General features: G+C 45.1%; 1 protein-coding gene across 14 annotated transcripts in view; it reads right to left on the bottom strand.

The window, feature by feature from the left end:
* The window catches only part of LOC106568540 (transcription factor 4), a 420,186-nt gene that overhangs the window by 62,824 nt on the left and 333,362 nt on the right, over positions 1–24,000 (bottom strand). For 7 of the 14 annotated variants that reach the window (XM_045692640.2, XM_045692641.2, XM_045692637.2 and 4 more), the window contains 5 exons: positions 20,031–20,136; positions 16,079–16,212; positions 14,535–14,748; positions 6,192–6,262; positions 5,961–6,039 (listed from right to left, as the gene is read on the bottom strand). In XM_045692640.2, coding sequence (XP_045548596.1) covers positions 5,961–6,039; positions 6,192–6,262; positions 14,535–14,748; positions 16,079–16,212; positions 20,031–20,136 — 604 coding nt within the window. The remainder of the gene's footprint in view (positions 1–5,960; positions 6,040–6,191; positions 6,263–14,534; positions 14,749–16,078; positions 16,213–20,030; positions 20,137–24,000) is intronic. The other 7 variants (XM_045692646.2, XM_045692643.2, XM_045692647.2 and 4 more) reach the window with 1 other exon arrangement.

The following is a 24,000-nucleotide window of genomic DNA, read 5'->3' as shown; positions in this document are numbered from 1 at the left end:
ATAGCATCACGGCTCAATCACAACTAACAGCAGCAGTAGCTAGCATGATAGCATCACGGCTCAATAACAACTAACAGCAGCTGTAGCTAGCATGATAGCATCACGGCTCAATAACAACTAACAGCAGCAGTAGCTAGCATGATAGCATCACGGCTCAATCACAACTAACAGCAGCAGTAGCTAGCATGATAGCATCACGGCTCAATCACAACTAACAGCAGCAGTAGCTAGCATGATAGCATCACGGCTCAATCACAACTAACAGCAGCAGTAGCTAGCATGATAGCATCACGGCTCAATCACAACTAACAGCAGCAGTAGCTAGCATGATAGCATCACGGCTCAATCACAACTAACAGCAGCAGTAGCTAGCATGATAGCATCACGGCTCAATAACAACTAACAGCAGCAGTAGCTAGCATGATAGCATCATGGCATCGAGAAGCCTACTGTAGGCCGGGTCTGTACAAGTGCCAGCAGCTGTGCCCTCTCTCTTGTTATCTCTCACTCTGCTCTCTGTCTGAGAGGGGTATCTCTCTCTCTAACTGCCTGAGAGGGGTATCTCTTTCTCTCTTTCTCTGCCTGAGAGGGGTATCTCTCTCTCTCTCTCTTTCTCTGCTCTCTGTCTGAGAGGGGTATCTCTCTCTCTCTCTCTCTCTCTCTCTCTCTGTCTGAGGGGTATCTCTCTCTCTCTCTTTCTCTGCCTGAGAGGGGTATCTCTCTCTCTCGCTCTTTCTCTGCTCTCTGTCTGAGCGGGGTATCTCTCTCTCTCTCTCTCTCTCTCTCTCTCTGTCTCTCTGTCTGAGAGGGGTATCTCTCTCTCTCTCTCTGTCTGAGAGGGGTATCTCTCTCTCTCTCTCTCTCAATTCAATTCAAGGTGCTTTATTAGCATGGGAAACATATGTTAACATTGCCAAAGCAAGTGAAGTAGATAATATACAAAAGTGAAATAAACAATAAAAATTAACAGTAAACATTACAAGTTTCAAAAGAATAAAGACATTTTACCTGTCATATTATGTCTATATACAGTGTTGTAATGATGTACAACAGGGAAAATAAATAAACATAAATATGGGTTGTATTTATAATGGTGTTTGTTCTTCACTGGTTGACCTTTTCTTGTGGCAACAGGTCACAAATCTTCCTGCTGTGATGAAACACTGTGGTATTTCACCCAGTAGATATGGGAGTTTATCAAAGTCGGGTTTCTTTTCGAATTCTTTGTGGGTCTGTGTAATATGGTCATACATTGGGCAGGAAGTTAGGAAGTGCAGCTCAGTTTCCACCTCATTTTGTGGGCAGTGTTGCACATAGCCTGTCTTCTCTTGAGAGCCAGGTCTGCCTACGGCGGCCTTTCTCAATAGCAAGGCTATTCTCACTGAGTCTGTATATAGTCAAAGCTTTCCTTCATCTGTTTAGGGCCAAATAGCATTCTGGTTTGCTCTGTTTTTTTGTTAATTCTTTCCAATGTGTCAAGTAATTATCTTTTTGTTTTCTCATGAGTTGGTTGGGTCTAATTGTGTTGCTGTCTCTCACTCACTTCCTCTTCCTCACCTTAGTTAGAGGAGACAGAGTACTCACTTCCTCTTCCTCACCTTAGAGGAGTCAGAGTTCTCACTTCCTCTTCCTCACCTTAGTTAGAGGAGTCAGAGTACTCACTTCCTCTTCCTCACCTTAGAGGAGTCAGAGTTCTCACTTCCTCTTCCTCACCTTAGTTAGAGGAGTCAGAGTACTCACTTCCTCTTCCTCACCTTAGTTAGAGGAGTCAGAGTTCTCACTTCCTCTTCCTCACCTTAGTTAGAGGAGTCAGAGTACTCACTTCCTCTTCCTCACCTTAGTTAGAGGAGTCAGAGTTCTCACTTCCTCTTCCTCACCTTAGTTAGAGGAGACAGAGTACTCACTTCCTCTTCCTCACCTTAGAGGAGTCAGAGTTCTCACTTCCTCTTCCTCACCTTAGAGGAGTCAGAGTACTCACTTCCTCTTCCTCACCTTAGAGGAGTCAGAGTTCTCACTTCCTCTTCCTCACCTTAGAGGAGTCAGAGTTCTCACTTCCTCTTCCTCACATAAGTTAGAGGAGTCAGAGTTCTCACTTCCTCATCCTCACCTTAGAGGAGACAGAGCACTCACCTCCTCTTCCTCACCTTAGTTAGAGGAGTCAGAGTTCTCACTTCCTCTTCCTCACCTTAGTTAGAGGAGACAGAGTTCTCACTTCCTCTTCCTCACCTTAGTTAGAGGAGACAGAGTTCTCACTTCCTCTTCCTCTTCCTCACCTTAGTTAGAGGAGTCAGAGTTCTCACTTCCTCTTCCTCACCTTAGAGGAGTCAGAGTTCTCACTTCCTCTTCCTCTTCCTCACCTTAGTTAGAGGAGTCAGAGTTCTCACTTCCTCTTCCTCACCTTAGAGGAGTCAGAGTTCTCACTTCCTCTTCCTCTTCCTCACCTTAGTTAGAGGAGTCAGAGTTCTCACCTCCTCTTCATCACCTTAGAGGAGTCAGAGTTCTCACTTCCTCTTCCTCACCTTAGAGGAGTCAGAGTTCTCACTTCCTCTTCCTCACCTTAGAGGAGTCAGAGTTCTCACTTCCTCTTCCTCACCTTAGTTAGAGGAGTCAGAGTTCTCACTTCCTCATCCTCACCTTAGAGGAGACAGAGCACTCACCTCCTCTTCCTCACCTTAGTTAGAGGAGTCAGAGTTCTCACTTCCTCTTCCTCACCTTAGTTAGAGGAGACAGAGTACTCACTTCCTCTTCCTCACCTTAGTTAGAGGAGACAGAGTTCTCACTTCCTCTTCCTCACCTTAGTTAGAGGAGACAGAGTTCTCACTTCCTCTTCCTCTTCCTCACCTTAGTTAGAGGAGACAGAGTACTCACTTCCTCTTCCTCACCTTAGTTAGAGGAGTCAGAGTTCTCACTTCCTCTTCCTCACCTTAGAGGAGTCAGAGTTCTCACTTCCTCTTCCTCTTCCTCACCTTAGTTAGAGGAGTCAGAGTTCTCACTTCCTCTTCCTCACCTTAGAGGAGTCAGAGTTCTCACTTCCTCTTCCTCACCTTAGTTAGAGGAGTCAGAGTTCTCACCTCCTCTTCCTCACCTTAGAGGAGTCAGAGTTCTCACTTCCTCTTCCTCACCTTAGAGGAGTCAGAGTTCTCACTTCCTCTTCCTCTTCCTCACCTTAGTTAGAGGAGTCAGAGTTCTCACCTCCTCTTCCTCACCTTAGTTAGAGGAGAGAGAGTTCTCACTTCCTCTTCCTCACCTTAGAGGAGTCAGAGTACTCACTTCCTCTTCCTCACCTTAGAGGAGTCAGAGTTCTCACTTCCTCTTCCTCTTCCTCACCTTAGTTAGAGGAGTCAGAGTACTCACTTCCTCTTCCTCACCTTAGAGGAGTCAGAGTTCTCACTTCCTCTTCCTCACCTTAGAGGAGTCAGAGTTCTCACTTCCTCTTCCTCACCTTAGAGGAGTCAGAGTTCTCACTTCCTCTTCCTCACCTTAGAGGAGTCAGAGTTCTCACTTCCTCTTCCTCACCTTAGTTAGAGGAGTCAGAGTTCTCACTTCCTCTTCCTCACCTTAGTTAGAGGAGTCAGAGTTCTCACTTCCTCTTCCTCACCTTAGTTAGAGGAGTCAGAGTTCTCACTTCCTCTTCCTCACCTTAGAGGAGTCAGAGTTCTCACTTCCTCTTCCTCTTCCTCACCTTAGTTAGAGGAGTCAGAGTTCTCACTTCCTCTTCCTCACCTTAGAGGAGTCAGAGTTCTCACTTCCTCTTCCTCTTCCTCACCTTAGTTAGAGGAGTCAGAGTTCTCACCTCCTCTTCATCACCTTAGAGGAGTCAGAGTTCTCACTTCCTCTTCCTCACCTTAGAGGAGTCAGAGTTCTCACTTCCTCTTCCTCACCTTAGAGGAGTCAGAGTTCTCACTTCCTCTTCCTCACCTTAGTTAGAGGAGTCAGAGTTCTCACTTCCTCATCCTCACCTTAGAGGAGACAGAGCACTCACCTCCTCTTCCTCACCTTAGTTAGAGGAGTCAGAGTTCTCACTTCCTCTTCCTCACCTTAGTTAGAGGAGACAGAGTACTCACTTCCTCTTCCTCACCTTAGTTAGAGGAGACAGAGTTCTCACTTCCTCTTCCTCACCTTAGTTAGAGGAGACAGAGTTCTCACTTCCTCTTCCTCTTCCTCACCTTAGTTAGAGGAGACAGAGTACTCACTTCCTCTTCCTCACCTTAGTTAGAGGAGTCAGAGTTCTCACTTCCTCTTCCTCACCTTAGAGGAGTCAGAGTTCTCACTTCCTCTTCCTCTTCCTCACCTTAGTTAGAGGAGTCAGAGTTCTCACTTCCTCTTCCTCACCTTAGAGGAGTCAGAGTTCTCACTTCCTCTTCCTCACCTTAGTTAGAGGAGTCAGAGTTCTCACCTCCTCTTCCTCACCTTAGAGGAGTCAGAGTTCTCACTTCCTCTTCCTCACCTTAGAGGAGTCAGAGTTCTCACTTCCTCTTCCTCTTCCTCACCTTAGTTAGAGGAGTCAGAGTTCTCACCTCCTCTTCCTCACCTTAGTTAGAGGAGAGAGAGTTCTCACTTCCTCTTCCTCACCTTAGAGGAGTCAGAGTACTCACTTCCTCTTCCTCACCTTAGAGGAGTCAGAGTTCTCACTTCCTCTTCCTCTTCCTCACCTTAGTTAGAGGAGTCAGAGTACTCACTTCCTCTTCCTCACCTTAGAGGAGTCAGAGTTCTCACTTCCTCTTCCTCACCTTAGAGGAGTCAGAGTTCTCACTTCCTCTTCCTCACCTTAGAGGAGTCAGAGTTCTCACTTCCTCTTCCTCACCTTAGAGGAGTCAGAGTTCTCACTTCCTCTTCCTCACCTTAGTTAGAGGAGTCAGAGTTCTCACTTCCTCTTCCTCACCTTAGTTAGAGGAGTCAGAGTTCTCACTTCCTCTTCCTCACCTTAGTTAGAGGAGTCAGAGTTCTCACTTCCTCTTCCTCACCTTAGTTAGAGGAGTCAGAGTTCTCACTTCCTCTTCCTCACCTTAGTTAGAGGAGTCAGAGTTCTCACTTCCTCTTCCTCACCTTAGTTAGAGGAGTCAGAGTTCTCACTTCCTCTTCCTCACCTTAGTTAGAGGAGTCAGAGTTCTCACTTCCTCTTCCTCACCTTAGTTAGAGGAGTCAGAGTACTCACTTCCTCTTCCTCACCTTAGTTAGAGGAGTCAGAGTACTCACTTCCTCTTCCTCACCTTAGTTAGAGGAGTCAGAGTTCTCACTTCCTCTTCCTCACCTTAGTTAGAGGAGTCAGAGTACTCACTTCCTCTTCCTCACCTTAGTTAGAGGAGTCAGAGTTCTCACTTCCTCTTCCTCACCTTAGTTAGAGGAGTCAGAGTTCTCACTTCCTCTTCCTCACCTTAGTTAGAGGAGTCAGACTACTCACTTCCTCTTCCTCACCTTAGTTAGAGGAGTCAGAGTTCTCACTTCCTCTTCCTCACCTTAGTTAGAGGAGTCAGAGTTCTCACTTCCTCTTCCTCACCTTAGTTAGAGGAGTCAGAGTTCTCACTTCCTCTTCCTCACCTTAGTTAGAGGAGTCAGAGTTCTCACTTCCTCTTCCTCACCTTAGAGGAGTCAGAGTTCTCACTTCCTCTTCCTCACCTTAGTTAGAGGAGTCAGAGTTCTCACTTCCTCTTCCTCACCTTAGAGGAGTCAGAGTTCTCACCTCCTCTTCCTCACCTTAGTTAGAGGAGTCAGAGTTCTCACTTCCTCTTCCTCACCTTAGAGGAGTCAGAGTTCTCACTTCCTCTTCCTCAACTCAGAGGAAACAGAGAAATAAGTCCTAGGCTTCTGTTACGCTCGTGCCATTGGTGTGTGGTTGTATTTTAATTGTCTAATTGTCATATAAATTCAACCAATGAATCATGGCTTAACCTAGTCATCACACAGAGGAGGCTTGTGGGAGGGGAAATCTTGTACATTATTAAGGTATTATGAAGATTTACCTGTGAGTGATGGGGGAGACCCAACAGGGGTCGACGGGTTGGACGAGAAGCTATTGTTTGTGTGGTCTGGAGAGTAGATCTGAAACAAACAATTCAATCACAGACAGTCAGTCAACACGTGTGTGTGCATGCATGCCTGTGTGTGTGTGTGTGTGTGTGTGTGTGTGTGTGTGTGTGTGTGTGTACATTTTGGCCTAGGGGTTTAGGTTGAGGTGTGTGTTTTCTCCTCACCGAAGCGAGAGCCTTCCCTAGGGCGTCTCCCGTCTGAGAGCTGGTCGGTGCCCCGCTCTGCGCCCGGTTAGCTGTCACACACACACACACACACACACACACACACACACACACCACACACACACACACACACACACACACACACACACACACACACACACACACACACACACACACACACACACACACACGACGGAAAAATAAGTGGAATTCCGTAAGTAAGGATGTTATTCATTCCAATAATTCCCCCCCCTCCCTCCTCCATCCCATAATCCCTCCATCCATTCATCTCTCTATTCATTCATCCATCCCTCTTTCCCCTGAAGGCTCTTACCCACACCCTGTCCACCCCCAGCTCCAGCTGTCACATCCTCAAGCCAAGCGTGTGTGTGTGTGTGTGTGTGGTGTGTGTGTGTGTGTAGGGACAACCGAGCGTCCAGGGCAGGAAGTGAACAGAGCAGAGCTCTGAGAACCGCCTACACCACTCTCACATTAATTGCCCAATCACATTTTTACCAGTTCTTTCACTGTTTAAGCGACACACGCTAACACAAGCCTCTCTCTCTCTCTCTCTCTCGCTCTCTCTCTCTCTCTCTCCTCTCTCTCTCTCTCTCTCTCTCTCTCTCCTCTCCTCTCCTCTCCTCTCCTCTCCTCTCCTCTCCTCTCCTCTCCTCTCCTCTCCTCTCCTCTCCTCTCTGTGTTTAATACACACAGCATAGACTAGGGACCAACTAGATTAGGGATCAACTAGACTAGGGATCAACTAGATTTAGCCGCGGGCTAATTTTTTCTTGAGAGGATGGTCAGGGGGCCCAGAACATAATTACAAATCATTTGTAGACTGCAAATTGACCAGCAAGAAGCCCAAAACAGATATAATATTTGACTAAAACATAATAATTTCAAAACCTTCCTTACCATTTGTATGTGATCCCATGTACACTCACAAATTAAATACTATAGGAACCGTGATGAAGTTTTACACACACGGACCAAGCGTGACGGTCTATTCCAGGGTTCTCCAACTGACGGTCAGCAGGCTGAATTTGGACCGCGGGTGATTTTATTTGGCTCCCTAAGTTTTTATATATTTTTTTCATTATTTACATAATTTAGCAAACGTTTTTATCCAGAGTGACTTACAGGGGAAATTAGGGTTAAGTGTCTTGCTCAAGGGCACATCAATAGATGTTTCACCTAGTCGACTCTGGGATTCAAACCAGCAGATTTTTGGTTACTTCCCCAACGCTCTTAAACACTAGGCTACCTGCCACCCTAACATGCATTGCTGTTATTTGCTTGTGTGACATCATTTTACCGTTCTTGTTTACAATATCCTTTTAAAATATTATACCCTTTTTGTAAGACCTATCAGTTTAGCCATATAATATAATCTATTAGATCTTCCTTTTCTGGATGATGGGGTGGCAGGTAGCCTAGTGATTAGTGACCTAGTGGTTAGTGACCTAGTGGTTAGTGACCTAGTGCTTAGTGACCTAGTGATTAGTGACCTAGTGGTTAGTGACCTAGTGGTTAGTGACCTAGTGATTAGTGACCTAGTGGTTAGTGACCTAGTGGTTAGTGACCTAGTGGTTAGTGACCTAGTTATTAGTGACCTAGTGGTTAGAGCGTTGGGCCAGTAACCGAAAGGTTGCTGGATTGAATCCCCGAGCTGGCAAGGTAAACTTCTGTCATTCTGCCCCTGAACAAGGCAGTTAACCCGCTGTTCCCTGGTAGGCTGTCATTGTAAATAAGAATGTGTTCTTAACTGACTTGCCTAGTTAAATAACGGTTAAATAAAAATGATGAAAATTTAAATTGTAGCCTTCCCTGTGGCTCAGTTGGTAGAGCATGGTGTTTGCAACGCCAGGGTTGTGGGTTCGCCAGGGTTGTGGGTTCGCCAGGGTTGTGGGTTCGATTCCCACGGGGGGCCAGTACAAAAAAAAATTATTGCATGAAATGAAAATGAAATGTATGTATTCACTACTGTAAGTCGCTCTGGATAAGAGCGTCTGCTAAATGACTAAAATGTAAAATGTAACTCTGTATGACTTCATTTAAAAAAGGAGGATACTTTAAACAGGGATCCACTGAAAATGTAACATTTGAATAGTTGTATCTAAAATGCCTTAATATTTAATAGTTTTAACCCTCCAAACTCATTTTAGACATATGAATAAATATGTCAATTGTGCAGAGAATTTATCAGGGTAATCTTCCCATAAATGGATAGTTGTTTCCCTCTCCACGGATTCAAGATTCTGTCTATTTGTCTTCGAACAACAACAAATACAACAACAACAACAAGATCGCTCAACTTTTCCTGGATATGTACAATAAGCAGATTGACTTCACCATCCACCCATTTAATCGGGAGACGACATGGCAATTTAAGGTTTGTATCTTTTAGAGTCCCAATCCGTTACCATAGTTGGGTTTTAGTCCAGAGAAACTGGAGAAATTATCCAGGTCCTCAATGAAGCCCTTCAAGGTTGAAGACTCAAGAGACAATTTTAAATCATAGGCGGTACATTGATACTTTTGTCCCTAAGCCATACATTTTTTTGCCCATTCATTTTATCATTAGATCTGATTTTTAATAAACAGGTATGGTGACAAAGGGCAACCTTGTTTTATGCTTCTTGACAATTTAAAGTTCTCAGAGAAGTAACAGTTATTTATTATTTTACATAAAGGATTTTTGTACATGACTTTTACCCATCTTATGAGCCATTTTCCAAAGTTGAAAACAATCCAGGCACTTATAAACAGATTCTTGACGTACTGTATCAAATGCTTTCTCAAAATATTCTATAAAGATTATACCTGGTTTCCCTGCATTCTCATAGTTTTCCATGATTTATTTGTATTTATTTATTTTTTCTTAGGCGGTAGATCAGCTTTAATACTGCAGATAAATTGTACTTCCATCAATGTAATTGTCTGCATCATTTCCAATCCCCATATATATTTTTTGTAAATATACATACATACATACATACATACATACATACATACATACATACATATATATATATGTATGTATGTATGTATGTCGGCCCCCGACAGACAAGTTCCTTACTTCCCCCCTTCCACTTCCCTCTTCAATTTTTGCGGTATTATTGTTATTTGGGAAGAGCAGACATTTCCATATATTTTTATTAGCTGCATGTGTGACATAACTCTACCAGTCCTATTTATGAAATAATTTACAAAGATTATACCTTTTTGAAAAATTGTATTTAAAAATAATGTTGTTTTTTAACCACAATATTTGTTGTATTATTTGTTCTGTCTTTTCTGCTTTTCCATTATTTCCTGTCTAATGTTTTCTTCAATATATGTTCCTTTTAAGAATCCCGTTTGATCGTGATGAATAATGTCTGGTAGGGACTTTTTTTATATGAGCAATACATTTTGACAATATTTTTATGTCACAACATTGAAGGGTGAGGGGCCTCAAATTTTCTAAGAGACTGGGTCTTTGTATTGCCCCTCTGTCTCCTGCTTCAGTAAGAGAGAGATCAGTCCCTCTTTTTGTGTGTCCGACAGTTTTCCATTTATATATATGATTAATTAAAACAATACAGTAATGGATCTTTCAGTAGTTCATAAAACGTTTAATATACAGTATCTCTATTGGAATGCCATCGACACCAGGGGTTTACCCATCTGAAAACAATAAAATGCCAACCATAGTTTTTCCTGCGCAATTAGGCCTTAACAATATATTTTTTTTGTGCCACATATAGTTTAACATGATTTTTTGGGGGAGAAGGATATCACAAAAACTTGTCGTCAAACGAGGTTGGAGGAATTTGACAAGATAAGATTTATTTAAAATATTTTACTTCCTTCTGTCACGTCCTGACCAGTATAGAGGATATTTTGTTATTGTAGTTTGGTCAGGACGTGGCAGAGGGTAGTTGATTTATGTATTACGGGGTTTGTTGGTCACTGGTTTATGTTTGTATTTCTATGGGTATGTTCTAGGTTAGTTTTTCTATGTGTAGGTTGGGTGCTGGACTCTCAATTGGAGGCAGGTGTTTCTAGTTGCCTCTGATTGGGAGTCCTATAAGTAGGTGTGTGTTTTGTTTGTCACTTGTGGGTAGTTATTTTTTATTATGCACTGCTGTATGTAAGTACATAGCCTGTGAAACTGTCTAGTTGTTTATTGGTTTCCCGTGTATGCTTTATTCTAAAGTAATTAAAAGATGAGCATTCATATCCCGGCTGCGATTTGGTCTATTCAACACGGCTACACCTGTGACACCTTCTCTGTTGGTGAGATACGGATTTCCCCATCGTTTGTCTATTTTGTAGATTATTTTTGTTCACGTTTCTATATTGAAGATTCAGGAAAAACATGGTGCATTTTTCACCATCCTCCATATAATTTGCTCAGTTTTTTTGATAAATGAAACCCGATCTTTCCTGAATAAATTCCTTAAACTCTTTTTGTTTTGTGTCTAGATTACTCAGTGCTTCTATCTACACCATCTGTCTACACCATTTATCTACACCATTTATCTACACCATCTATCTACACCATTGATGTGTAATGTTAGATTTTATATTTCTGCTCAAGTCTTTTCTCTGTTGAACGGTACGGTTTTAGTTTTTGGGAACAATAATTGAATTGAATGGCCTCTAAAGGCCCACTTTAAAGGTATACCATACGATAAGTCGGTCCGCTGAACCTGAACAACAAAAAGTATGTTATGAATTCCTTCGTTTTTGATAAGAAAATAGTGTCAGTCAATAAACCCTGGTTTAAATTTTCAATATCTCCGTCATCGTGGAAAATTCTGTCATAGTTACATGGAGGGCTATAGGGTGATGGTCTGATCGCATTCCATCCTCGGTCAAATACTTTTCTCACTCTTGACACCATAGAAAAGGATAACAGAAAATAATAAATCTGACTAGCTTGATTAAGACTCCAAGTATATCTTACAAGATGCGGGTTTTTAAGCCTCAAAATATCTGTAAATTCCAACATGTCCATAATATTTGTCATCTTTGAGTGCCAGAGGGTGACAGTTGGTAGTGTGATTGCCTTTAAGGTCCATTGCTGTACTTAAAACCGTATTGTAGTACCCTACCATTATAATATAGTTATTTGTATCTTGGAGACTAATTCGATTATTATAAATGTTTTCTAAGAAGTTTGGATTGTCATTATTCGGTCCATATAGATTGATGAGCCATCATTGTTTATCATCAAGTAGTATGTCCAATCGAATCCATCTTCCTTCAGGATATATTTCAGGATCTATTTTAACGGATCGCAAGGTTTTTGTACACAGTTAATAATTTAACATTTCAAGTCTTTCTCATTTTAAAACTTTTGTGTGTTTTATGTTAACTGTTAATTTGTGATTGTTTATCACTTGCTTTGGCAATGTTAATATATGTTTAGAGAGGTAGAGGGAGAGAGAGAGAGAAGGGGCTTTATTATCTATTTCACTTGCTTTGACAATGTAAACATATGTTTCCCAGGCCAATAAATCTCCTTAAATTGAAATTGAACTGAGAGCTAGAGAGAGATCTCAGAGAGAGGGGTAGAGAGAGGGCTAGAGAGAGATCTGTTAATTTGTGATTGTTTATATCACTTGCTTATGCAATGTTAATATGTTTCCCATGCCAATAAAGCCATTGAATTGAATTGAGAAGAGAGAGGAGAGAGATAAAGCGAGAGAGCTAGAGAGACAGGTAGAGAGAGGTAGAGAGAGAGAGGTAGAGAGAGAGAGAGGTAGAGAGAAAGCTAGAGAGAGAAGTAGAGAGAGAGCTAGAGAGAGAAGTAGAGAGAGAGCTAGAGAGAGAGAGAGAGGGGTAGAGAGAGCTAGAGAGAGCTAGAGAGAGGTAGAGAGAAGTAGAGAGAGAGAAAGCTTGAGAGAGAGCTATAGAGAGGTAGAGAAAGAAGGGGCTTTATTATCTATTTCATTTGCTTGACAATGTAAACATATGTTTCCCATGCCAATAAATCCCCTTAAATTGAAATTGAACTGAGAGCTAGAGAGAGGGACAGAGAGAGAGAGCTAGAGAGAGATCTCAGAGAAAGAATGATCGAGAAAGAATGATCGAGATCGATAGAGAGAGAGAAGGAAAGAGAGAATCATTGTGGAATGTTGGAGAACAAGCATCCAATCTGTTTCTGATTGTTCTACTATTTGTTCAGTGGGATTGAAAGAGAGGAGGGCCACATGCTGGGCTGTCTGTGGTGGTATAGAGGAAAAACACAGAGACACTCCAGCCATCACTGAGAGGAGGGCCACATGCTGGGCTGTCTGTGGTGGTATAGAGGAAAAACACAGTGACACTCCAGCCATCACTGAGAGGAGGGCCACATGCTGGGCTGTCTGTGGTGGTATAGAGGAAAAACACAGAGACACTCCAGCCATCACTGAGAGGAGGGCCACATGCTGGGCTGTCTGTGGTGGTATAGAGGAAAAACACAGTGACACTCCAGCCATCACTGAGAGGAGGGCCACATGCTGGGCTGTCTGTGGTGGTATAGAGGAAAAACACAGAGACACTCCAGCCATCACTGAGAGGAGGACCACATGCTGGGCTGTCTGTGGTGGTATAGAGGAAAAACACAGAGACACTCCAGCCATCACTGAGAGGAGGGCCACATGCTGGGCTGTCTGTGGTGGTATAGAGGAAAAACACAGTGACACTCCAGCCATCACTGAGAGGAGGGCCACATGCTGGGCTGTCTGTGGTGGTATAGAGGAAAAACACAGAGACACTCCAGCCATCACTGAGAGGAGGGCCACATGCTGGGCTGTCTGTGGTGGTATAGAGGAAAAACACAGTGACACTCCAGCCATCACTGAGAGGAGGGCCACATGCTGGGCTGTCTGTGGTGGTATAGAGGAAAAACACAGAGACACTCCAGCCATCACTGAGAGGAGGGCCACATGCTGGGCTGTCTGTGGTGGTATAGAGGAAAAACACAGAGACACTCCAGCCATCACTGAGAGGAGGGCCACATGCTGGGCTGTCTGTGGTGGTATAGAGGAAAAACACAGAGACACTCCAGCCATCACTGAGAGGAGGGCCACATGCTGGGCTGTCTGTGGTGGTATAGAGGAAAAACACAGAGACACTCCAGCCATCACTGAGAGGAGGGCCACATGCTGGGCTGTCTGTGGTGGTATAGAGGAAAAACACAGAGACACTCCAGCCATCACTGAGAGGAGGGCCACATGCTGGGCTGTCTGTGGTGGTATAGAGGAAAAACACAGAGACACTCCAGCCATCACTGAGAGGAGGACCACATGCTGGGCTGTCTGTGGTGGTATAGAGGAAAAACACAGAGACACTCCAGCCATCACTGAGAGGAGGGCCACATGCTGGGCTGTCTGTGGTGGTATAGAGGAAAAACACAGAGACACTCCAGCCATCACTGAGAGGAGGACCACATGCTGGGCTGTCTGTGGTGGTATAGAGGAAAAACACAGAGACACTCCAGCCATCACTGAGAGGAGGACCACATGCTGGGCTGTCTGTGGTGGTATAGAGGAAAAACACAGAGACACTCCAGCCATCACTGAGAGGAGGACCACATGCTGGGCTGTCTGTGGTGGTATAGAGGAAAAACACAGCCAGCCACACGAGGGGGGCCACAGCGGGCGCGGGGGAGAGGCACGGCCTCCAGCCATCACTGAGAGGAGGGCCACATGCTGGGCTGTCTGTGGTGGTATAGAGGAAAAACACAGAGACACTCCAGCCATCACTGAGAGGAGGGCCACATGCTGGGCTGTCTGTGGTGGTATAGAGGAAAAACACAGAGACACTCCAGCCATCACTGAGAGGAGGGCCACATGCTGGGCTGTCTGTGGTGGTATAGAGGAAAAACACAGAGACACTCCAGCCATCACTGAGAGGAGGGCCACATGCTGGGCTGTCTGTGGTGGTATAGAGGAAAAACACAGAGACACTCCAGCCATCACTGAGAGGAGGACCACATGCTGGGCTGTCTGTGGTGGTATAGAGGAAAAACACAGAGACACTCCAGCCATCACTGAGAGGAGGACCACATGCTGGGCTGTCTGTGGTGGTATAGAGGAAAAACACAGTGACACTCCAGCCATCACTGAGAGGAGGGCCACATGCTGGGCTGTCTGTGGTGGTATAGAGGAAAAACACAGAGACACTCCAGCCATCACTGAGAGGAGGACACGTCACAGCTAATCACAGCAGAGTCAAAACCTTATGTGACCTCTGTTAATCTTTCTATGTTAATCAGTCCACCTTGTCTACGTTTAGCCTTCCTGTCTGTCTGTCCATCCGTCCATCCATCACTCTGTCTGTCTGTCACATTGCTGGTCTTACCACTGTAATCAGCCCTGTGATCTGTCCTGTCTTCTGTCCTGTCTTCTGCAGCCCTGTGTCCTTGTCCCCAGGTCTTACCCATGACGCTGTCTGTGCCGTTGGTGGTGGCAGTGCAGGAGGCTGTACTGTACTGATTGGAGCCACTGCTACGATGGAAACTGGACATGGGAGGAAGACTGGGGTTGATGTCTGCCGAGGAGTGTGACGGGTAGCTCTGTAGAGAGGGAGAATAGAGGGAGAGAAACGACCATCAGACTGACCATCAAACCCATTATAACCCTCAGACTGACCATCAAACCCATTATAACCCTCAGACTGACCATCAAACCCATTATAACCCTCAGACTGACCATCAAACCCATTATAACCCTCAGACTGACCATCAAACCCATTATAACCCTCAGACTGACCATCAAACCCATTATAACCCTCAGACTGACCATCTAACCCATTATAACCCTCAGACTGACCATCTAACCCATTATAACCCTCAGACTGACCATCTAACCCAGTAGAACCTAAAGCAATGAAAAGCAATACCAGTGAGATGATATGGAGACATACCAAGGCTAAGTAATAATCACCTGACGGAGAGAGGTAATGGGAGGTAAGGGTGCTCTCGAGCGGCTAGATGTTCTTTACCGTTCGGCCATCAGATTTGCCACCTATGCTCCTTATAGGACGCATCACTGCACTCTATACTCCTCTGTAAACTGGTCATCTCTGTATACCCGTCGCAAGACCCACTGGTTTATGCTTATTTATAAAACCCTCTTAGGCCTCACCTCCCCCCCTATCTGAGATATCTACTGCAGCCCTCATCCTCCACATACAACACCCGTTCACTCCCCCCTATCTGAGATATCTACTGCAGCCCTCATCCTCCACATACAACACCCGTTCACTCCCCCCTATCTGAGATATCTACTGCAGCCCTCATCCTCCACATACAACACCCGTTCACTCCCCCCTATCTGAGATATCTACTGCAGCCCTCATCCTCCACATACAACACCCGTTGCGCCAATCACATTCTGTTAAAGGACCCCAAAGCGAACACATCCCTGGGTCGCTCGTCTTTTCAGTTCGCTGCAGCTTGCGACTGAAACGAGCTGCAACAAACATTCAAACTGGTCAGTTTTATCTCAATCTCTTCATTCAAAGACTCGATCATGGACACCCTTACTGACAGTTGTGGCTGCTTCACGTGATGTATTGTTGTCTCTACCTTCTTGCCCTTTGTGCTGTTGACTGGGCCCAGTAATGTTAATCCCAGCCATCGTCCCCGCAGGAGACCTTTTGGTAAGCCGTCATTGTAAATAAGAATTTGTTCTTAACTGACTTGCCTAGTTAAATAACGGTTAAATAAGAATAAAAAAATGAAAATGACAAGGAGATAAAGTAGAAAGTGACTGAAAGACAGAAAGAAGAAGAGGGAGGAATGGAGGCAGGAGAACAGAATAAGAAGAGAGAAGTGGAGAGGAGGATGATGGAAGATTAGAAAAGAAGGAGATAAGGAAAGGAAAGGAGGAGAGGATACTCACCAGCCGGTCGTGCAGGTGTGTGCCACAGTAGCTGCTGCTCTGGGGGCCGTGCGAGGAGTTACCCAGCATGCCACTGTAACCAGGCTGGTTCATACCGCTGGAGGAGCTCCATGGGTCAGCACTGTGGTGACCGTCTACAGGGGCAAGAGAGGGGGACATGAGGGAACCCTCCTGGAGCATACGCTTACGATCACAACATACACCCTGCTAACTGGCGAAACATACACCCTGCTAACTGAATACACAACATACACCCTGCTAACTGAATACACAACATACACCCTGCTAACTGGATAAACATACACCCTGCTAACTGGATAAACATACACCCTGCTAACTGGATAAACAACATACACCCTGCTAACTGAATACACAACATACACCCTGCTAACTGGATAAACATACACCCTGCTAACTGGATAAACAACATACACCCTGCTAACTGAATACACAACATACACCCTGCTAACTGGATAAACATACACCCTGCTAACTGAATACACAACATACACCCTGCTAACTGAATACACAACATACACCCTGCTAACTGGATAAACATACACCCTGCTAACTGGATAAACAACATACACCCTGCTAACTGAATACACAACATACACCCTGCTAACTGAATACACAACATACACCCTGCTAACTGGATAAACATACACCCTGCTAACTGGATAAACATACACCCTGCTAACTGAATACACAACATACACCATGCTAACTGAATACACAACATACACCCTGCTAACTGGATAAACATACACCCTGCTAACTGAATACACAACATACACCCTGCTAACTGAATACACAACATACACCCTGCTAACTGGATAAACATACACCCTGCTAACTGAATACACACCATACACCCTGCTAACTGAATACACAACATACACCCTGCTAACTGGATACACACCATACACCCTGCTAACTGAATACACAACATACACCCTGCTAACTGAATACACAACATACACCCTGCTAACTGGATAAACATACACCCTGCTAACTGAATACACAACATACACCCTGCAAACTGAATACACAACATACACCCTGCTAACTGAATACACACCATACACCCTGCTAACTGAATACACACCATACACCCTGGTAAGTGGATACACACCATACACCCTGCTAACTGGATAAACATACACCCTGCTAACTGAATACACAACATACACCCTGCTAACTGAATACACAACATACACCCTGCTAACTGAATACACACCATACACCCTGCTAACTGAATACACACCATACACCCTGGTAAGTGGATACACACCATACACCCTGGTAAGTGGATGCACACCATACACCCTGGTAAGTGGATGCAAAAAGATCCCATCAGACAAGGGCAAGCCAAGTTAGATGTGTGAAGGGAGTATTAAATGATGTTTCAACAGTCCTATTGGTGTGTGATTATATTTTGAACGGTCTCCATCTATCTACGTCATGTGATGCTCTCCCTATCTGTCTCTGCTGATCCCTGGCTCTCCCTATCAAGCCCTATGGCCATGTCATCTGTACTGTTACTATATATAACTATCTGTCTCTGCTGATCCCTGGCTCTCCCTATCAAGCCCTATGGCCATGTCATCTGTACTGTTACTATATATAACTATCTGTCTCTGCTGATCCCTGGCTCTCCCTATCAAGCCCTATGGCCATGTCATCTGTACTGTTACTATATATAACTATCTGTCTCTGCTGATCCCTGGCTCTCCCTATCAAGCCCTATGGCCATGTCATCTGTACTGTTACTATATATAACTATCTGTCTCTGCTGATCCCTGGCTCTCCCTATCAAGCCCTATGGCCATGTCATCTGTACTGTTACTATATATAACTATCTGTCTCTGCTGATCCCTGGTTCTCTGGGGAAGATAATGCTTCCATTAACCTGTCTCCGTTTCCATCCTCGGCTGTGCACGTAACTCCAAGATGCCTGCCTACCGTGTGGCTCTGATACCCTCAACCACTGCCGTGTGATTAGTAAGGCAGTGCAGAAGATAGTCCAGGCCAGACCAGAGGCTGTGATGTAACCAACAAGCAAACGGCAGCCCTCCAATTACGGGGAAACCTCACCTACTCATCTAACTTGGCTGGATTACTTCATCTATCAATCCACAGCCAAAGCACTGTCTATTTGTTGTTGTATGAACAGTGCCTTCGGAAAGTATTCAGACCCCTTGACCTTTTCTACATTTTGTTACATTTACAGCCTTATTCTAAAATATATATATATATATTTTTTTAAATCTACTCATCAATCTACACACAATACCCCATAATGACAAAGCAAACACAGGTTTTTAGAATTTTTTGCTAATTTATAAAAAAAATATTATATAAATAAATGTCTACATAAGTATTCAGACCCTTTACTCAGTAATTTGTTGAAGCACCTTTGGCAGTGGTTAAAGCCTTGAGTCTTCTTGGGTATGATGCTACAAGCTTGGCACACCTGTATTTGAGGATTTTCTCCCATTCTTCTCTGTAGATCCTCTCAAGCTCTGTCAGGTTGGATGGGGAGTGTCACTGCACAGCTATTTTCAGGTCTCTCCAGAGATGTTCGATCGCGTTCAAGTCTGGGCTCTGGCTGGGTCACTCAAGGACATTCAGAGTCTTGTCCTGAAGCCACTCCTGCGTTGTCTTGGCTGTGTGCTTAGGGTCGTTGTCCTGTTGGAAGGTGAACCTTCGCCCCAGTCTGAGGTCCTGAGTGCTCTGGAGCAGGTTTTCATCAAGGATCTCTCTGTACTTTGCTCCGTTCATCTTTGCCTCGATCCTGACTAGTCTTCCAGTCCCTGCCGCAGAAAAACATCCCCACAACATGATGCTGCCACCACCATGCTTCACCGTAGGGATGGTGCCAGGTTTCCTCCAGATGTGATGCTTGGCATTCAGGCCAAAGAGTTCAATCTTGGTTTCATCAGACCAGAGAATCTTGTTTCTCATGGTCTGAGAGTCCTTTAGGTGCCTTTTGGCAAACTCCAAGCGGGCTGTCATGTGCCTTTTACTGAGGAGTGGCTTCCGTCTGGCCACTCTACCATAAAGGCCTGATTGGTGGAGTGCTGCAGAGATGGTTGTCCTTCTGGAAGGTTCTCCCATCTCCACAGAGGAACTCTAGTGGTCTGTCAGAGTGTCCATCAGGTTCTTGGTCACCTCCCTGACCAAGGCCCTTCTCCCCCGATTGCTCAGTTTGGCCGGGCGGCCAGCTCTAGGAAGAGTCTTGGTTGTTCCAAACTTCTTCCATTTCAGAATGATGGAGGCCACTGTGTTCTTGGGAACCTTCAATGCTGCAGAAATGTTTTGGTACCCTTCCCCAGATCTGTGCCTCGACACAATCCTGTCTCGGAGCTCTACGGACAATTCCTTTGACCTCATGGCTTGGTTTTTGCTCTGACATGCACTGTCAACTGTGGGACCTTATATAGACAGGTGTGTGCCTTTCCAAATCATGTCCAGTCAATTGAATTTACCACAGGTGGACTCCAATCAAGTTGTAGAAACATCTCAAGGATGATCAATGGAAACAGGATGCACCTGAGCTCAATTTCGAGTTTCATTGCAAAGGGTCTGAATGCTTATGTAAATAAGGTATTTTTAGTTTAAAAAAAAAATGTAATACATTTGAAAACATTTCTAAAAACCTGTTTTCTCTTTGTCATTATGGGGTATTGTGTGTAGATTGATGAGGATTTTTAACGTAACGTAACAACATTTGGAAAAAGTCAAGGGGTCTGAATACTTTCCTGAATACACTGTAACTATCTATCTTAATGACAGACTTTTTGTTTTCGTGTTATTCCACGACAGTTTACCACTCATTGTGTCCATCACCAAATCTATCCAGCTATGACTAAATATGAGGTTGGTAAAAGTATAATCATTCTATTAAGGATGAACAGAGTTGAGAGAAATGCCTCAGGTAATCCATTACCTGGCATGAAGAAGGGGCTGGGGAACCCTCCACTAGTTGGTTTGGAGGAAGGGTACCCTGGTGAGTCCCTGTTGTAGTCAGCTGTGCTGGCAGATGGGGCGTATACCTGGGAGAGACACAGAGAGAGAGAGAGAGAGAGAGAGAGTGGGTTAAACACCTTAGAGAGACAGGGTCAGACGGACAACACCTTACAACAAGCTGCACTGTCATTGGCTAAGATAACAGGTAGACCAATCAATGAGCACTTGAGGTGAGCTTCTCTGTAAGACTTTTGTTCTTCGGCAGCAAGATCTGATGTTACCTACACGCGGATCGTGTTTGTCAGTGATAGTACACACTCAGGGTTACGTCAAGACCCACCGTGTGAATATCTGGAACAAATAACAGTCATCATCAGAGACTTAACTTTACTTAAGGTCTGATCATGTAGCCAGACACATTAGTAGGTCTGACATGCCTCAGAACAACACCCAACCAACCCCTGCTCTGCAATGTTTGAGTAAAAAGAGAATATAAGTGTGTGTGTGTGTGTGTGTGTGTGTGTGTGTGTGTGAGAGGAGGGAACACACAGAAACCTGATAGTTACAGCAGGAAACATCCTTCCCAGCCAACTTGGCCTATCTCTCTCTCTGAGTGTGTGTGTGTGTGTGTGTGTGTGTGTGTGTGTGTGTGTGTGTGTGTGTGAGTGTGTGTGTGTGTGTGTGTGTGTGTGTGTGTGTGTGTGTGTGTGTGTGTGAGAGAGAGAGAGAGAGAGAGGCTCTCAGGATATCTTAGCCATGTCAGCTGCTGCTGAGAGTAGAGATGTGCGTCAGACAGACAGCTAGCCAGCATTAACGCTAACTAGGCACGCTAACGGGACCACTCTTAGGCTGAGCCAGAGCAGACTACCCAACACAACACAGGGATGATAGTGTTGCTATAGAAACACCCTTCTATTAGGTCATGATCACACTGATTCCAAGACATTCAAGTCCCCCCCCCCCCCCCCCAAAAAAAACAATAATGCTATGCTTTCCATAACGAAACTGAATCTCAGAGAAGTTGACAAATCACCAATCACAATACAACGTTGTCTTTTAAAAGGAAACTTTCACATTGGCAAAGGATTGTGGTATTGAGTACACTTCACAGAGAGCACTGCTGGGAGGCTTGGTTCCCATGAAGCACCTTGCACCGCACCGAGTGGCCGGCCCGCCGGGCCGAAGAATCACACCAGTGAGAACTCTAAACTCAGGCAGGTCTGGTAATGCTACCAGTCTGTAGTTGGGTTATGGGCAGGTCTGGTAATGCTACCAGTCTGTAGTTGGGTTATGGGCAGGTCTGGTAATGCTACCAGTCTGTAGTTGGGTTATGGGCAGGTCTGGTAATGCTACCAGTCTGTAGTTGGGTTATGGGCAGGTCTGGTAATGCTACCAGTCTGTAGTTGGGTTATGGGCAGGTCTGGTAATGCTACCAGTCTGTAGTTGGGTTATGGGCAGGTCTGGTAATGCTACCAGTCTGTAGTTGGGTTATGGGCAGGTCTGGTAATGCTACCAGTCTGTAGTTGGGTTATGGGCAGGTCTGGTAATGCTACCAGTCTGTAGTTGGGTTATGGGCAGGTCTGGTAATGCTACCAGTCTGTAGTTGGGTTATGGGCAGGTCTGGTAATGCTAACAGTCTGTAGTTGGGTTATGGGCAGGTCTGGTAATGCTACCAGTCTGTAGTTGGGTTATGGGCAGGTCTGGTAATGCTACCAGTCTGTAGTTGGGTTATGGGCAGGTCTGGTAATGCTACCAGTCTGTAGTTGGGTTATGGGCAGGTCTGGTAATGCTACCAGTCTGTAGTTGGGTTATGGGCAGGTCTGGTAATGCTACCAGTCTGTAGTTGGGTTATGGGCAGGTCTGGTAATGCTACCAGTCTGTAGTTGGGTTATGGGCAGGTCTGGTAATGCTACCAGTCTGTAGTTGGGTTATGGGCAGGTCTGGTAATGCTACCAGTCTGTAGTTGGGTTATGGGCAGGTCTGGTAATGCTACCAGTCTGTAGTTGGGTTATGGGCAGGTCTGGTAATGCTAACAGTCTGTAGTTGGGTTATGGGCAGGTCTGGTAATGCTACCAGTCTGTAGTTGGGTTATGGGCAGGTCTGGTAATGCTACCAGTCTGTAGTTGGGTTATGGGCAGGTCTGGTAATGCTACCAGTCTGTAGTTGGGTTATGGGCAGGTCTGGTAATGCTACCAGTCTGTAGTTGGGTTATGGGCAGGTCTGGTAATGCTACCAGTCTGTAGTTGGGTTATGGGCAGGTCTGGTAATGCTACCAGTCTGTAGTTGGGTTATGGGCAGGTCTGGTAATGCTACCAGTCTGTAGTTGGGTTATGGGCAGGTCTGGTAATGCTACCAGTCTGTAGTTGGGTTATGGGCAGGTCTGGTAATGCTACCAGTCTGTAGTTGGGTTATGGGCAGGTCTGGTAATGCTAACAGTCTGTAGTTGGGTTATGGGCAGGTCTGGTAATGCTACCAGTCTGTAGTTGGGTTATGGGCAGGTCTGGTAATGCTACCAGTCTGTAGTTGGGTTATGGGCAGGTCTGGTAATGCTACCAGTCTGTAGTTGGGTTATGGGCAGGTCTGGTAATGCTACCAGTCTGTAGTTGGGTTATGGGCAGGTCTGGTAATGCTACCAGTCTGTAGTTGGGTTATGGGCAGGTCTGGTAATGCTACCAGTCTGTAGTTGGGTTATGGGCAGGTCTGGTAATGCTACCAGTCTGTAGTTGGGTTATGGGCAGGTCTGGTAATGCTACCAGTCTGTAGTTGGGTTATGGGCAGGTCTGGTAATGCTACCAGTCTGTAGTTGGGTTATGGGCAGGTCTGGTAATGCTAACAGTCTGTAGTTGGGTTATGGGCAGGTCTGGTAATGCTACCAGTCTGTAGTTGGGTTATGGGCAGGTCTGGTAATGCTACCAGTCTGTAGTTGGGTTATGGGCAGGTCTGGTAATGCTACCAGTCTGTAGTTGGGTTATGGGCAGGTCTGGTAATGCTACCAGTCTGTAGTTGGGTTATGGGCAGGTCTGGTAATGCTACCAGTCTGTAGTTGGGTTATGGGCAGGTCTGGTAATGCTACCAGTCTGTAGTTGGGTTATGGGCAGGTCTGGTAATGCTACCAGTCTGTAGTTGGGTTATGGGCAGGTCTGGTAATGCTACCAGTCTGTAGTTGGGTTATGGGCAGGTCTGGTAATGCTACCAGTCTGTAGTTGGGTTATGGGCAGGTCTGGTAATGCTACCAGTCTGTAGTTGGGTTATGGGCAGGTCTGGTAATGCTACCAGTCTGTAGTTGGGTTATGGGCAGGTCTGGTAATGCTACCAGTCTGTAGTTGGGTTATGGGCAGGTCTGGTAATGCTACCAGTCAGTAGTTGGGTTATGGGCAGGTCTGGTAATGCTACCAGTCTGTAGTTGGGTTATGGGCAGGTCTGGTAATGTTACCAGTCTGTAGTTGGGTTATGGGCAGGTCTGGTAATGCTACCAGTCTGTAGTTGGGTTATGGGCAGGTCTGGTAATGCTACCAGTCTGTAGTTGGGTTATGGGCTGTCCTGCAACTCGAGACCCAAACTGGACACATTACGCTGATTAACACACACACACACACACACACACACACACACACACACACACACACACACACACGTGACCACCCCCCCCAAAATATGAAGTTAAAAACTGATGTGCTCCACAGATGTGTTTTGAAAAGAGCCAGAGAAAGTCAGACTAAGAGTTGGCACCATCACTAGAAGATTCTAATATCCGAACGGACTTTTGTATTCAAATACTTGCGAGACTATACATTTAGAAGAAACAATTATATTCTAACAATGAAAAGGCTTTGTTCTAAATGAAATGATCTACGTGACATCGCCATGCACAAGGGATTACCATGACGTTCTCAACGTGACAGTACAGTCAGCGTCTCCATGACGTTCTCAACGTGACACTACAGTCAGCG

This window comes from Salmo salar, chromosome 13, assembly GCF_965601325.2.
Source record: "Salmo salar chromosome 13, fSalSal1, whole genome shotgun sequence".
Lineage (NCBI taxonomy): Eukaryota > Metazoa > Chordata > Actinopteri > Salmoniformes > Salmonidae > Salmo > Salmo salar.
Note: the sequence above shows the minus strand (reverse complement) of the source record. Positions and strands in the feature narration are given on the sequence as shown.